At 37.9% G+C, this 12,737-nt stretch overlaps 2 protein-coding genes across 2 annotated transcripts; both read left to right on the top strand.

The window, feature by feature from the left end:
* Positions 1-1,320: 1,320 nt before the first annotated feature.
* Positions 1,321-5,364, top strand: LOC121771305 (serine carboxypeptidase-like 25). The gene is made up of 8 exons (XM_042168086.1): positions 1,321-1,677; positions 3,069-3,272; positions 3,360-3,535; positions 3,908-4,198; positions 4,422-4,558; positions 4,634-4,729; positions 4,840-4,945; positions 5,031-5,364. Exons 1-8 carry the CDS (start codon positions 1,404-1,406, stop codon positions 5,172-5,174), a joined length of 1,428 nt encoding a protein of 475 aa, XP_042024020.1. The 5' UTR covers positions 1,321-1,403; the 3' UTR covers positions 5,175-5,364.
* Positions 5,365-9,811: 4,447 nt separating this feature from the next.
* On the top strand, positions 9,812-12,711 carry LOC121770743 (exocyst complex component EXO70E2-like). The gene has a single exon (XM_042167511.1). It carries the CDS (start codon positions 10,584-10,586, stop codon positions 12,543-12,545), a length of 1,962 nt encoding a protein of 653 aa, XP_042023445.1. The 5' UTR covers positions 9,812-10,583; the 3' UTR covers positions 12,546-12,711.
* Positions 12,712-12,737: the final 26 nt, after the last annotated feature.

Raw genomic sequence — 12,737 nt, 5'->3', positions numbered from 1 at the left:
ATAGACAATACAAACTTTAATAAAAAAATTAAATTATTTATAGCTTTAATATTGTGATCGTGTAAGATAAAGTCCTCCTTTACCTTTAAAAAAATCAAGGCATTTTTTAGTAGTAATAATTGGATGAGTAAAATTATAGAGGTCGAGGGATGATGTTTATCTTTTAGAAAATCGGGTAATTTTGGAAGACTAAAAGTAGTAGTTGTCTGAAATAAATGTTGACATTGAAAATTTCGAGCATTTCAAGGTTTCTGCAGCTTAATACAGCAAACTGGAAATTCACAATTAATGCATCCTTGACCATCTCTAAATTTCCAAGAACAAGATATTACAAAAAATGTTTTCCTCAATTCAAAAAAAATTAAGTGTAGGTTCGTTTTTAGCTATTCGCCGCCTCTAATTCATTTATGAATTATCATAGTATTCTATAATTAAACAATAGATTGTTTGACTTATAAATCGAATTCATAAACATACATCTTATCATATGACTAAGCTTCATATATGATGTAACTTGAACTTATAAATCATGAAAAGGTCACGATATATACCTATCTCTGACATGTACAAAGTAAACATGTGTACCAAGAGGTAATTTGGGGATCATAAAGAAACTATTATTACTTGTTATATAGTACTGTAATAATTGAAAATTGATAAAAAAAAATAATATTTATACTATAAAAAAGAGAGAAACGATGAGTTGGAGATGAATGATGGGTGGATGTGATGATGATAAAAAATTGTACCGATTCCTTCTCTAAAAAGTACTACATATATACATTTTTTCTAAATTGAAGAAGGGAAAAAACTACTAAGGTTTGATTCACCATTAAATTTCTAAGGAAAATCCCAATCCAAAAATTAAAATAGCGACATTAAAATCATCTCTTGGCACAAGTTTTGTAATTAAGTCTTAATTAATTAAAGTTTTGAAATACGGAGTGCTACTAACAATAACACGACTGAATGACTGAAAATGATTCTTCATTCTCACGATATTTACAAATCCTCACTTAACCCTCCCCCACCATGCATATTTGAGCCATCTTTCTTAAATTACTATTTCTTTACTCAAGAAATACCTACATTTCCTTTCCTTGAACTATACACATCAATTAATTAAAATGATTCGTGTACATGTGTAGTATAGTGCATATAGTTCTAGTTGGGACATCTTGATCAACCCATTCTAATACCATGAATGATTACCAATTCACCCTCTTAGGATGAAGTTGAACCAAGAAAGTAGTAAGTTGGTGCACATTAATGGCATCATAAATTTTATGTCACACACACATATAATAACACCTCCCCCCAAATATATACATGATCAAATCTCCCACCTCTCACGCTTCTCTTCTCTCTCCACCAATAATTAAAGGTTGCCAGCCATTTTGCTAATGGCTAGAAGAGATAGAACCTTCACCTTCCTCCTCGCCACCATTGCAGCACTCAGCTTGCTGCTGCACGTTGCCGTTGCCACGGCAACGCATGCTGATGAGGAGGAAGAAGCCGACAGAATCATAGCGCTCCCGGGCCAGCCCAAGGTCGCCTTCCACCAATTCTCCGGCTATGTCACTGTCAACGCTGCTGCCGGTCGCGCACTCTTCTACTGGCTTACGGAGGCGGTTAAGCACCCCGTGTCGAAGCCCCTTGTTGTTTGGCTCAACGGAGGTACTAATTGCCTCACTACAACAAACTCCTCTTATAAAAACGCAAAATTGTTGGACATAATTAAATTTTGTTTTTATGGTCGCTTAATTTTAGTTGGGACACTAATCAAATGAAGTATATTATTTTGAAACATAAATCTTGAAATGAATAAGAAAAGTCTCTCTCTTTCTCTCTCACACACAAACACACACACACACGAAGTTTTGCATGGTGTGGGAAATTAATCATGCATTAAAGAAGGTAGGGCGGCAAACTTTTTGATTTTGTGACTGTTTCATCTCCTTATTTACTGTACGGATGCATGTATTGCATTTTTTTACAATTTTACTAATTCTTTTCTTGATTAAATACAAATGAAAAATGAACCGACAAATTGGTTGAGCATTTGACGAAAATCAAAGAAATCCCAGATCTTTTCTTGTCATTCATGGTTACCTAATCTTTGTATTTCACTGACATTTAAGTTTGACTATATAATTATTTGATTTAAATAGTTTATACATATATTTGTCTCATCGAAGACAAGCAGAAATTAAGGGTGATATAGACTCAAAGGTGTGTCATTTATATGTTTTTTTTAATATTTGATTTATTTTATCTCGATTTTTTTTCTAGCCCGGTGCATTATATTTGCCCCTATTAATTCACCGTTACTTAGCTATTATGCAACATATAGTATCTGATAAAATAATATGTAACGTGTATATTAGTTTTGAATGCTGGATTTAGCTTTTGAAAAATCGAACTTTTGCATGCAGTAAAATTTAAATAGAGTGAATAAATAAGGTGGAGAAGTCCTCATTTATTGGTATCCATCTGCCTATTACAGTTCTGCAGAATATTAAATTTGTCAGCATGCTTCCTGCACCCGGAAAGGATTAGGTTAGGTCATTCATAATTCATAAATCCTACTGTAATTAAAATTCTAAATTTAGGATTATTTAGAGAGGGATTCAAATGCATTTTTTAAAAATAATTTGGACTCATTTAGAAAGTTGGGTTGCAAAATATTGGCCTCAGAAAAAGGATGGAACTATTTGGTTAGGCCCACTTATCATGACCTAATTCGTGCAAACAGTAATACAGATTTGTAGGTGCTAGTCTCCCTACTGTTTACTATTGTACAGTAGTATATTAGTATTTCATTTCTCAATAAACAGGTTAATTGCACAAAAAAAAATGTAACATATTTTCTTTAATTTAGCAGCATTACTGACACTCTAATAAATTTCCTAAAGGTTGAAAAAAATGTGTGTATAGACAGACTATAGTATTATGAGCCTTATTATCAATATCAATAATCCCATAATTTTGCATTAAAAGATACCAGTGGAGTGAAAAAAAAATGTGAGATCCATATTCTGAATTAATAAATTTGGTGTGTTAAATAGGGCCAGGATGTTCATCGGTGGGGTACGGTGCGTCGGAGGAGATCGGACCGTTCAGAATTAACAAAACTTCATCTGGTTTAAATCTGAACAAGTTTTCATGGAACAAATTAGCGAACTTACTCTTTTTAGAAACTCCAGCTGGCGTCGGTTTCTCTTACACCAACAGATCCTCCGACCTCTTCGACACCGGCGACCGCCGCACCGGTAATTCTCTCAACATCTGCCTTAATTTATAGGAGTAGTACTGTATTTTTTGAGGATTTTGATTTATTTTATTTTTAAATTTCTCAGCGAAGGATTCACTTCAATTTCTGGTGCGCTGGCTGGATCGATTCCCTCGCTACAAGAATCGCGAGATTTATTTGAGCGGCGAGAGCTACGCCGGCCACTATGTTCCTCAATTGGCTAAGCAAATTGTCGACTACAACGCCCATGCTACCCACAAAATTAACCTCAAGGGCTTTCTGGTACGTCGGAAAAATTATGAAATTTGGTAAATACTAATTTAACGATGCATGGCAAGTTTGATCCAATTTCATTAGTTTATTTGTTCAATTGCCCTTTTCATATTAGCTTTATTGTGTATGTACTCCATTTAAATGATTGCATGTACGCCAAAAAGGATTCCGGTCACATATATAAAGTGGTTTAATTGATAAGAAAATTTGGTACTAATATGATATTTCCCTTTCGAAATGTAACATTCACGTGCAATATGCTTCCATGAAGACGACAAGTAATTACAATTGGTTGATATATATTAATTTCGAGCATTAATTCCTAGTTGGAAAATGAAGGTTGCCAATCAATAAAAAGTTGTGAATCCTCGTCGGATGCAGGTGGGAAATGCGGTGACCGACAATCACTACGACAACCTTGGCACGGTGAACTACTGGTGGAGCCACGCCATGATCTCCGACAAGACCTACCGCCGGCTAATGAGCACGTGCGACTTCCAGCGCCAGAAGGAATCCAATGAGTGCGAGTCCCTCTATTACTACGCCATGGACCAAGAGTTTGGCAACATTGACCAGTATAACATCTACGCCCCTCCCTGCTCCGTTAATAGCTCCCGCTCCGCCTATGCCTCCACTCGTCGCACCATGCGCCTCCCCCACCATCCTCGCTCGGTAATCACGTTTGACACTATAAAAATGGGATTTGCCCACGGATTAATTTTTGGATGCCCAGTGTCCGCTGGTAAACTTTTGTTTACCAACGGATTTTTGGGTATTACCAACAGATTTTTCTGTCTATAAATCCAGTCATCCACTCTAATTAAATTATACTACTAGTATTTATTTTATTTTTGTTAAAATGTTTTGAGTGAAATTTATGGCTCTGTCACTGCAGGGTTTGATGAGACAGCTGGCGGGATACGACCCGTGCATGGAGAAATATGCGGAAATTTACTATAACAGGCCCGACGTGCAAAAGGCGCTACATGCTAACGTAAGCGGACGGATTCCGTATACATGGACTGCTTGCAGGTGAATTTTGTATATTTGATTGTTTTGTTTTGATTGTTGAATTATTTGAATTGATATTGAAAAAAAATGTTGCAGTGAGACTTTGAATCGAAATTGGAATGACTCGGACGCCTCAATTCTCCCTATATACAGAGAATTAATTGCAGCTGGAATGAGAATTTGGGTGTTTAGGTGAGCTTTTAGTACTGTGTCAAGATATTTTCTGAAATTTCTTTTATGGTTTAAAAAATAATTTCCATAAATGGATTTTGTTAATTAATTATACAATATTTGTCTTGTAGTGGGGATGTGGATTCAGTTGTGCCAGTGACTGCAACAAGATATTCCTTAGCACAACTTAAGTTGGACACCAAAATCCCTTGGTACCCTTGGTATGTCAAGAAACAGGTAAGTGACATATGGAGTATTTAAATTAAAATTCATGAATATAGAAAATTGTACACAATTTGATTAATTTGAAATAATGAATTAGGTGGGAGGGTGGACTGAAGTGTACAAAGGGCTAACATTTGCAACGGTGAGAGGGGCGGGTCACGAAGTGCCCATGTTCAAACCGAGAGCTGCGCTTCAGTTATTCGGATCGTTTTTGCAGGGGAAGCCCCTACCTAAATCGTGATTTGCAGTTTGACCCTGTTTTTCTTTTTTTCTTTGATTTGTGGTACCTCTAGTTATGTTGATCTTGGCAGAAGTCGCCGAGTTGTGTGTTGAAGTTCTAGAATATTTGTACCTTAGTTTTCTTTCATTACGATAATTTAATTGGATTTTATGAAACTTTAATTATTCAATTCAAATTTGAGGTGGACAAATCGAATTTGTAGGCCAGGAAAATACTTTTATTACTCATGTTATAACCATCTCATGTTGTTAGTTAAATACTCGTTAAATTTTCATATTGGAATATTGGATAATTAACTTTGGACCTTATCATTTTTGTGATTGGATAGCCCTACATAAATTTAGTCATTAATGTATTATCATGAATTATTGCATGATGAATTATTGAGGTATTGTTCTTACTGAAAACAAGGCCCAATCCAAGTCTTTCTTGAAATTTTTAGTGCATAAGAAGTACTCCTATACTTTCAAAATTTAATGTGTCATCTTTCTCTTCAAATTTTGATTCTGATGTCAACTACCCAATCCAAGAGATGTTGGACATTGTTTCTATTTTTTATTTTTCCTTTTATTAAAAAAGATAAATATAACCGAAATGTAAAATTATTTCTTTCAACTAATTACTTTTAAGGGATGTGGAGATGTAAACACACACACACAAAAATAAAATAAAAAAATCACATGACTCCGCATAAACTTAAATATTAATAAGACAATAGTCGCAATACACCAATTTCCAATATGTAATAATTTTATCACAAAATTAAAGTCAAAATTTTCAAATTTGAAGATGTCGTAGATGACAAAATTGCTTAAATTAACATAAAACCAAGTTTATCAAGTATTAGGTTTCTTCTCCATGTTAATTTAAAAAAATGGATGATGAGCTCTCTCTTTCATCCACTTGTGGTCTATCAATATAGGAAATGAGATCACTTGGTTTTTCTCTCTTTTTTCATGAAGGCACCAATGAGGTAGGGGCTATTTGCTCAACTTTATTGGTGTTTAAATATATTTTTTTAATATCTAACTTTATATTATTAAAATTAATATAAAAAGATACTATAATCGTGTGATTATTGATAAATCATCAAAAAGATGTATGGTTAAGTTGAGAGAATATTAAGAGTGTAGAAGAGAGGAAAATCATACAAATATTGAAAAAGTGATTGAAATAATGAATTGTTCAGTCGCGGATGAGCATGATCGAAATAATGACATATTGTGATTTAGTTAATAATTCATATGTGATATACGTTTCAGGGATTAGGGTCACGACACAATGCGTCTCACAACATCAATGAAAATTACATGTAAAAGCGGCTGGAAAAATTCACCGTTAGTAAATTAAAATAAAAGTGAAAATTATCAATTTTGAGTTTTAATTTGGTGAATGTTGTAAAAGTTTTTATACGTACATGTGAATATCATTTTATTTATTTAATTTGGTTAATCTATAATGATTGTGTGGTTGATCAAGTAGCCATGCTTCGTTCCTTATTCTGTTATTCAATTTCAATATGAAAATATGGTTATAGTTATACTATTGAAAACTTAGGCCATCTACAACGTTGTCACTAAACCGCCCCTTAAATTACTATTCGCGGGTCTCACTGTACTTTTTTACTCCATCCCTTAACTAAGGGACGGAACCTGCAACCCTCCGTCTCTTAATCGTCCCTTAAATTGCTATTCATTCAATTTCATTTTTTATTTTTATTTCCAGCCAAATTCAATTAAAAAATACACTTCATTAAAAATAAAATAAAATTACAACATAAAATAAAAATACAACTTAAAATTCAAAAAAAAAAGACATAATTTAAAATACAATTTTATAGAAAATAAAAAAAACTACTCTGCCGGCAAATCATCCCCCGAAGGCGGTGGAGGTGCACTGAAGCCGTGAGGAAGCAGAATGCCAAGTTGTGCTGCCATAAACGTAATTCCGTTAAGCCAGGCTTGGTATTGGGCAGGCGTCATGCGGGAAGTGTCCGCCATTATGGCGGTCATGTACATGGCCATAAGGGAGTTGGGGGGTCCCCCGAGCCCGAGCCCGTCTGGCTTGATTCGGCTCGGCCCCTCCTTCCTCTAGCCGCCTTCGCCGCATTTCTCCCTTGCGGCCGACGGCGCCCACGGGAGGACCCCCCGACATCATCTGCCGGGGTCTCAACCTCATGCGAGGCAAACTCTTGTGGCCCGCTGCCCGAACCGCCCTCACTAGACGAGTATTCCAGGCGTTGTACACCGCCAGCGTTTCTTTGGGGCCGTACGGATGCCGGCCTAAATCCTCCTCATCCGCATCCTCCTCCGCCTCCGCCCTGGACCTTCCACCGCCTCGGCCTTCTTCCAGAGTGGGTTCAACAGAATAATCCCCCTGAATCTAGGATAATCCCTGCGAATACCGCGTGGCGGAGGGACGGACGTATGCATCCACGTCAAAATTGGGTGGTTGGTACCCCCGGCGTCAACGAACCCTGGGTGCCCGGCGTCGACGAACCGGAACCACCCAATGTGTTGTATATGCTCCCCCAGTCGCCGAATGCGTTGAGATCCCACCCGCCGGAGTTTCTGTCACTGGACATTTTGTGATGCGATGTTAAATGAAAATTGGAGAGGAAATGAAGATGATTTGGGAAGAATAGATATGTAGTTTTGTGTGAAATGAGGATGAACTATGAGTATTTATAGAGTAAAAAAATTAAAAAAATGGAAAACGACTATAAACGGTAATATTACTACCATTTTTAATTTTTTATTATTATGATTTTTTTTATTTAATTCGAATTTTTTTGAAAAAATAAATTATTGCGTCAGCATGACAATGCCCACTTGCGGGCCGGCGAGTGGGCGTCATGCATGGCGCCGGGGCGCGCCACGTCTCCTCGGCGTGTGGCGGGACATCTTGCCAACCGTCACGGCGTGACGGAACTAGGAACGGGCTGGGAACGAGACGAAGCGCCGCAACACGTCACGCCACCGTCTCGTTCCTTCGTGACGGAATACGGGCTGCCCACGTGACGCGTTACTGTTGGCCTTATTGACTTGACTTCAAATTGGATTAAAGTACAGTACCTGAAATTTGGTCAAAAGTAAAAGCCAACCAACATTGAGAAATAATCATCTCAGTTCAACGGTTTAATCCTCTTAATTTGATACAAATTGGAGTGGGTAGCTACGAAACCATCATGGCCTCTCACTATTAAGAAATTAGACATTTACATAAATAATTAAATGTCGACTTTGGTTTATTTTTAGACTCTGACAATTTCAAGTAACAAACTGGTGCAATTTTGATAATTTGATTTTTATTTTTGGAGTCATCTTTGGCAACTGAAAAACTACTACCACTTTGAAAAATCAAGCCTTCTCATTGCATGCCATTTGGGGCAAGTCAAGATATTCAATCACGGAAGCTTCTTGATACATATTTTCATAGGAAATTATAGAGAGAAATGCTATTTATAAATTCGGTCAAAATGTGTAACTTTTTTTGAATAATTAAAGAGTTTTTATTTGGCCCACTCACTCTAAAAACACACTTTTATAGCATTTGTTTTACTGTGTAGCACATAGATTTGTATGTGAACGTCCAACTATCAAATTAATTATTGCTTTAATTAGAGAAGATTTTCAAACCGAATCCAATGTATATCTATTGAAATGAAACTTAATTAGTTGTTTTTCATAAATAATTCGCTCCAAACCGACCAAATGAAAACCAAGTTTATTACTATATGTGTAACACACTACATAGTTTCTCACGTTGAATAACCTCCCCCAGTTATGCAAATAATATACTTCTATCGCTCAAAATTTTAAGCTTCATCAGTACCCTAAAAAAAATATTTAAGACTGTATAAGTTTTAATGTATAATCTGATAAGCAGGAAAATAAGAGAAAAATGAAAACAAGAAATTATTAGAGGGTGTTCATAGAGAATGAAACTCGCATTATTAAAAAAATTACAAAAAAAGAAGTAAATAACACAATCCGTAAATGTTTTTTTCAACTAAACTATCAAAAGAAAATATTTAATTTATGAAATATAAAAAATAAAATAATAATCTGATAAGACTGTATAAGTTTTAATGTATAAGTTTTCAACTAAATAAGACCGTATAAGTTTTAATGTATAATCTGATAAGCAGGAAAATAAGAGAAAAATGAAAAAAAGAAATTATTAGAGGGTGTTAATAGAGAATGAAACTCGCCTTATTAAAAAAATTACAAAAAAAGAAGTAAATAACACAATCCGTAAATGTTTTTTCCAACTAAACTATCAAAAGAAAATATTTAATTTATGAAATGTATAAAAAATAAAATAATAATCAAATAAAAAAGAGAGAGAAAAAATCTTAACTTGTTTTAAAAAGAAACATTAAAAAATAGAAATAATGAAAATTAGAAATGTCTCTATTTTACAATTAAACATTTCAAAACGAACAAATTCTATAATGGGATGGAAGTAAAACTGACAGTGACAATTTTGTTTTGAGATATGTGCAAAGAGACAAGATTCAATGAATACAAGATCCAAAAACAGATATCAATGCAGAGTCAGTTGAGGTTAAAATATAAACCTAGAAAGTTCTAATTTCTAACCCAATCATCGAATCATTCGACTGTAATAACTTGTTACTTATATCGCTGTTAACCATCGTCTCCAATCTCAAAAGCAAAAGCCAAGCCACGAATGTTTGAAATTGACTTTTTATTTCGTTGATCAAGTTGAGCTCCCTTTTCAAATAAATATCTTTTGCACCAAGATATTATGGGACAGTCAAAAACAACTCAAAAGGCCAGGAGCACAGTTGCCACGAGGAAGCTGCAACAACAGTCAGAGATTTTGGGGTTATTTTACCCTTTTGTGCTTCAGATTTAATACAGTGGAGATCCCATTGATTAGCCACTAATTACTGTCCTTTTCACCTTCATCAATTGCTAAGCCGTAAAGGGTCAGCTGGATTCTTCCTCTCTCTCTCTCTCTCTCTCTCTCTCTCTCTCTCTGTTTTTCTCTCTCCTAAAGCTGCTGCAAGATTCATCCTTTTAGAGTCTTTGCTCTTCTTTGTTAGATACCAGCCTCTTTTTGTTTGTGGTTAGTTTATATATGTGTTGCTACTTTGTTGCACTGGTTAAAAATTTGATCTTTGTGAGTATTTGCAGTCACCCTTTTTTAGACCTTCATGATTGCTGCTTAGTTTCCTGTAAACTGAGGAGCCATTTCTGTAAATTTGGGTGAAATTTGTGTGATTCATTGATATTTTCGGATTGGATATTTGGGGGTTTTATTGTCATCAAAATCACTTTATTGATTGGAATTTGTGGATTGGTGGTGGAGGCTTCATTTGGTGGGATTTTGTGAAGTTTCTTGATTTTTTTAGGGTTTTGTTTTGTTTTGTTTTGTGGTATGGGGGATTGCTCAGCTACAGAAGAAGTGATGATGGAAGCAGAAGAGGACTTGATTGCTTCAGCTCAGAAGATCATGAGAGCTTTGGAATCAGATATGAAGCTCTCTGATCATGCTAGAAATGTTTTGGCAAATCTTGGCTCTCTGTTGAGCAGCTTAGCTATGGCTAGCGAAAACCGGGATAAGGTGTCGGAGGAGGAAGTGGAAGAAGAGGGGATCGATGAGATCGAGCAGCAGCTCGATCGGATTCAAGAGAAGGTCATGAGTTGGGAGAATAATCAGTCTACTATGATATGGGATTGTAGCAGTGAAGAGGCTTATGATTATATGAAAGCTGTTGATGAGACTCGAAGGCTGGTCGAGGTTTTGGAGAGCAGGAGTGGTAGTGAGGACATTGTTTCGCTGCGTAGGGCTCACGACGTTCTTCAGACTGCGATGGCTAGGCTTGAAGAGGAGTTCAGGCACTTGCTGGTTCAGAACAGGCAGCCTTTTGAGCCAGAGCATATGTCTTTTCGTTCGACTGAGGATGATCTGATTGAGGCCGGCTCTGTGATTTCCTCTGGTGATGATTCCTTAGAGGATGTTAGGGAGAGCATGGGCCGGACCTCTGAGGAGTACGCGGTGGAGCTCGTGAACCAGGATGTGGTTCATGACTTGAAGAGCATTGCTGGTTTGATGTTCGACTCGGGTTACGAGAGGGAGTGCTCTCAGGTGTTTGTGAATGTCCAAAAGGATGCTTTGGATGACTGTCTCTTCAGTCTTGAAGTTGAGAAGCTGAGCATTGAGGATGTGTTGAAGATGGAGTGGAACGCTTTGAACTCGAAGATCAGGAGATGGATCCGGGTGATGAAGGTTTTCGTCCGCGTCTCCCTTGGTAGCGAAAAGCTACTGGCAGATCAGATACTCGGGGAGCTCGGATCAGCCTGCTTCGCGGAGTCATCAAAATCCGCGATGCTGCAGCTTCTCAACTTCAGCGAGGCCATCACCATCGGGCCGCACCAGCCGGAGAAGCTGATCCGGATCCTCGACATGTACGAGGTGCTCGACGATCTGATGCCGGACATCACAGCTCTGTACCCGGACGAGGCCGGATCCAGCGTTAGGACCGAGTGCCAGGACGTGCTGGAGAGGCTAGGGGACTGCGCGAAGACGACCTTCGTCGACTTCGAGCACGCCGTGGCGTCCAACGTGTCAAGCAACGCGTTCCCGGGAGGCGGGGTCCACCCGCTCACTCGATACGTGATGAACTACTTCAAGGCGTTGATGGACTACAGACGGACCCTAGACGTCGTGCTGAAGGGCCGTGACGAAGTGGATGATCCGGCCCCAGCCTCGCCCGATGCCAGTCCATCGGGTGAGGACGAGGAGGATGGCAGTAGCGGATCCTCGTCCGCCTCAGCCATGGCCGTACACTTCAAGTCCCTGAACTCGATTCTCGAAGCCAACCTCGATGGGAAAGCGAAGCTATATAAGGAGGAATCTCTCCAACGCCTCTTCTTGATGAACAACATCCATTACATGGCTGAGAAGGTGAAAGGGTCCGATCTCCGGACCGTGCTAGGCGACGATTGGATCCGGAAACACAACTGGAAGTTCCAGCAGCACGCGATGAACTACGAGAGGGCCACGTGGAGCTCGATTCTCGCCCTGCTGAGGGATGAGGGTTACCAAAACCCGGGGTCGTCGAAGAGTCTCAAGGAGAGACTGCAGAGCTTCTACCTGTCGTTCGAGGAGGTGTACAAGAGCCAGACGGGGTGGTCGATCCCGGACGCTCAGCTACGAGACGACCTTCGGATCTCGACGTCGCTGAAGGTGATCCAAGCGTACCGGACATATGTGGGGAGACACAGCAATCATATCAGTGAGAAACACATCAAATACAGTGCTGATGATTTGGAGGATTACCTTTTGGATCTTTTTGAAGGGTCACAGAAATCTTTGCATGGAAGCCATAGGAAATGATGATGTAAAGATAGTGATTTTTTGAGTTTGATGAAATTAAACCATTCCATTCTATATGTATATCTAACAGCTTTTGTCCTGTTTTTTTTTTGCTGTGTGTATCAAATACATTGTTCACATTGATTTTTGAGAATTAGTTTTGTGTTCATTTCTTGATTTTATTTTATCCATGAGTTGATACTGTCATAAATC

Source organism: Salvia splendens, chromosome 16, assembly GCF_004379255.2.
Source record: "Salvia splendens isolate huo1 chromosome 16, SspV2, whole genome shotgun sequence".
Taxonomy (NCBI): Eukaryota; Viridiplantae; Streptophyta; class Magnoliopsida; order Lamiales; family Lamiaceae; genus Salvia; species Salvia splendens.
Note: the sequence above shows the minus strand (reverse complement) of the source record. Positions and strands in the feature narration are given on the sequence as shown.

Excerpts from the sequence above, each read along its gene's own strand:
- LOC121771305 (XM_042168086.1), top strand. The coding sequence starts at position 1,404 with ATGGCTAGAAGAGATAGAACCTTCACCTTCCTCCTCGCCACCATTGCA. Across the intron at positions 3,536-3,907 it reads TTAACCTCAAGGGCTTTCTG|GTGGGAAATGCGGTGACCGA; the intron begins GTACGTCGGAAA and ends CGTCGGATGCAG. Across the intron at positions 4,559-4,633 it reads TATACATGGACTGCTTGCAG|TGAGACTTTGAATCGAAATT; the intron begins GTGAATTTTGTA and ends AAAATGTTGCAG.
- LOC121770743 (XM_042167511.1), top strand. The coding sequence starts at position 10,584 with ATGGGGGATTGCTCAGCTACAGAAGAAGTGATGATGGAAGCAGAAGAG.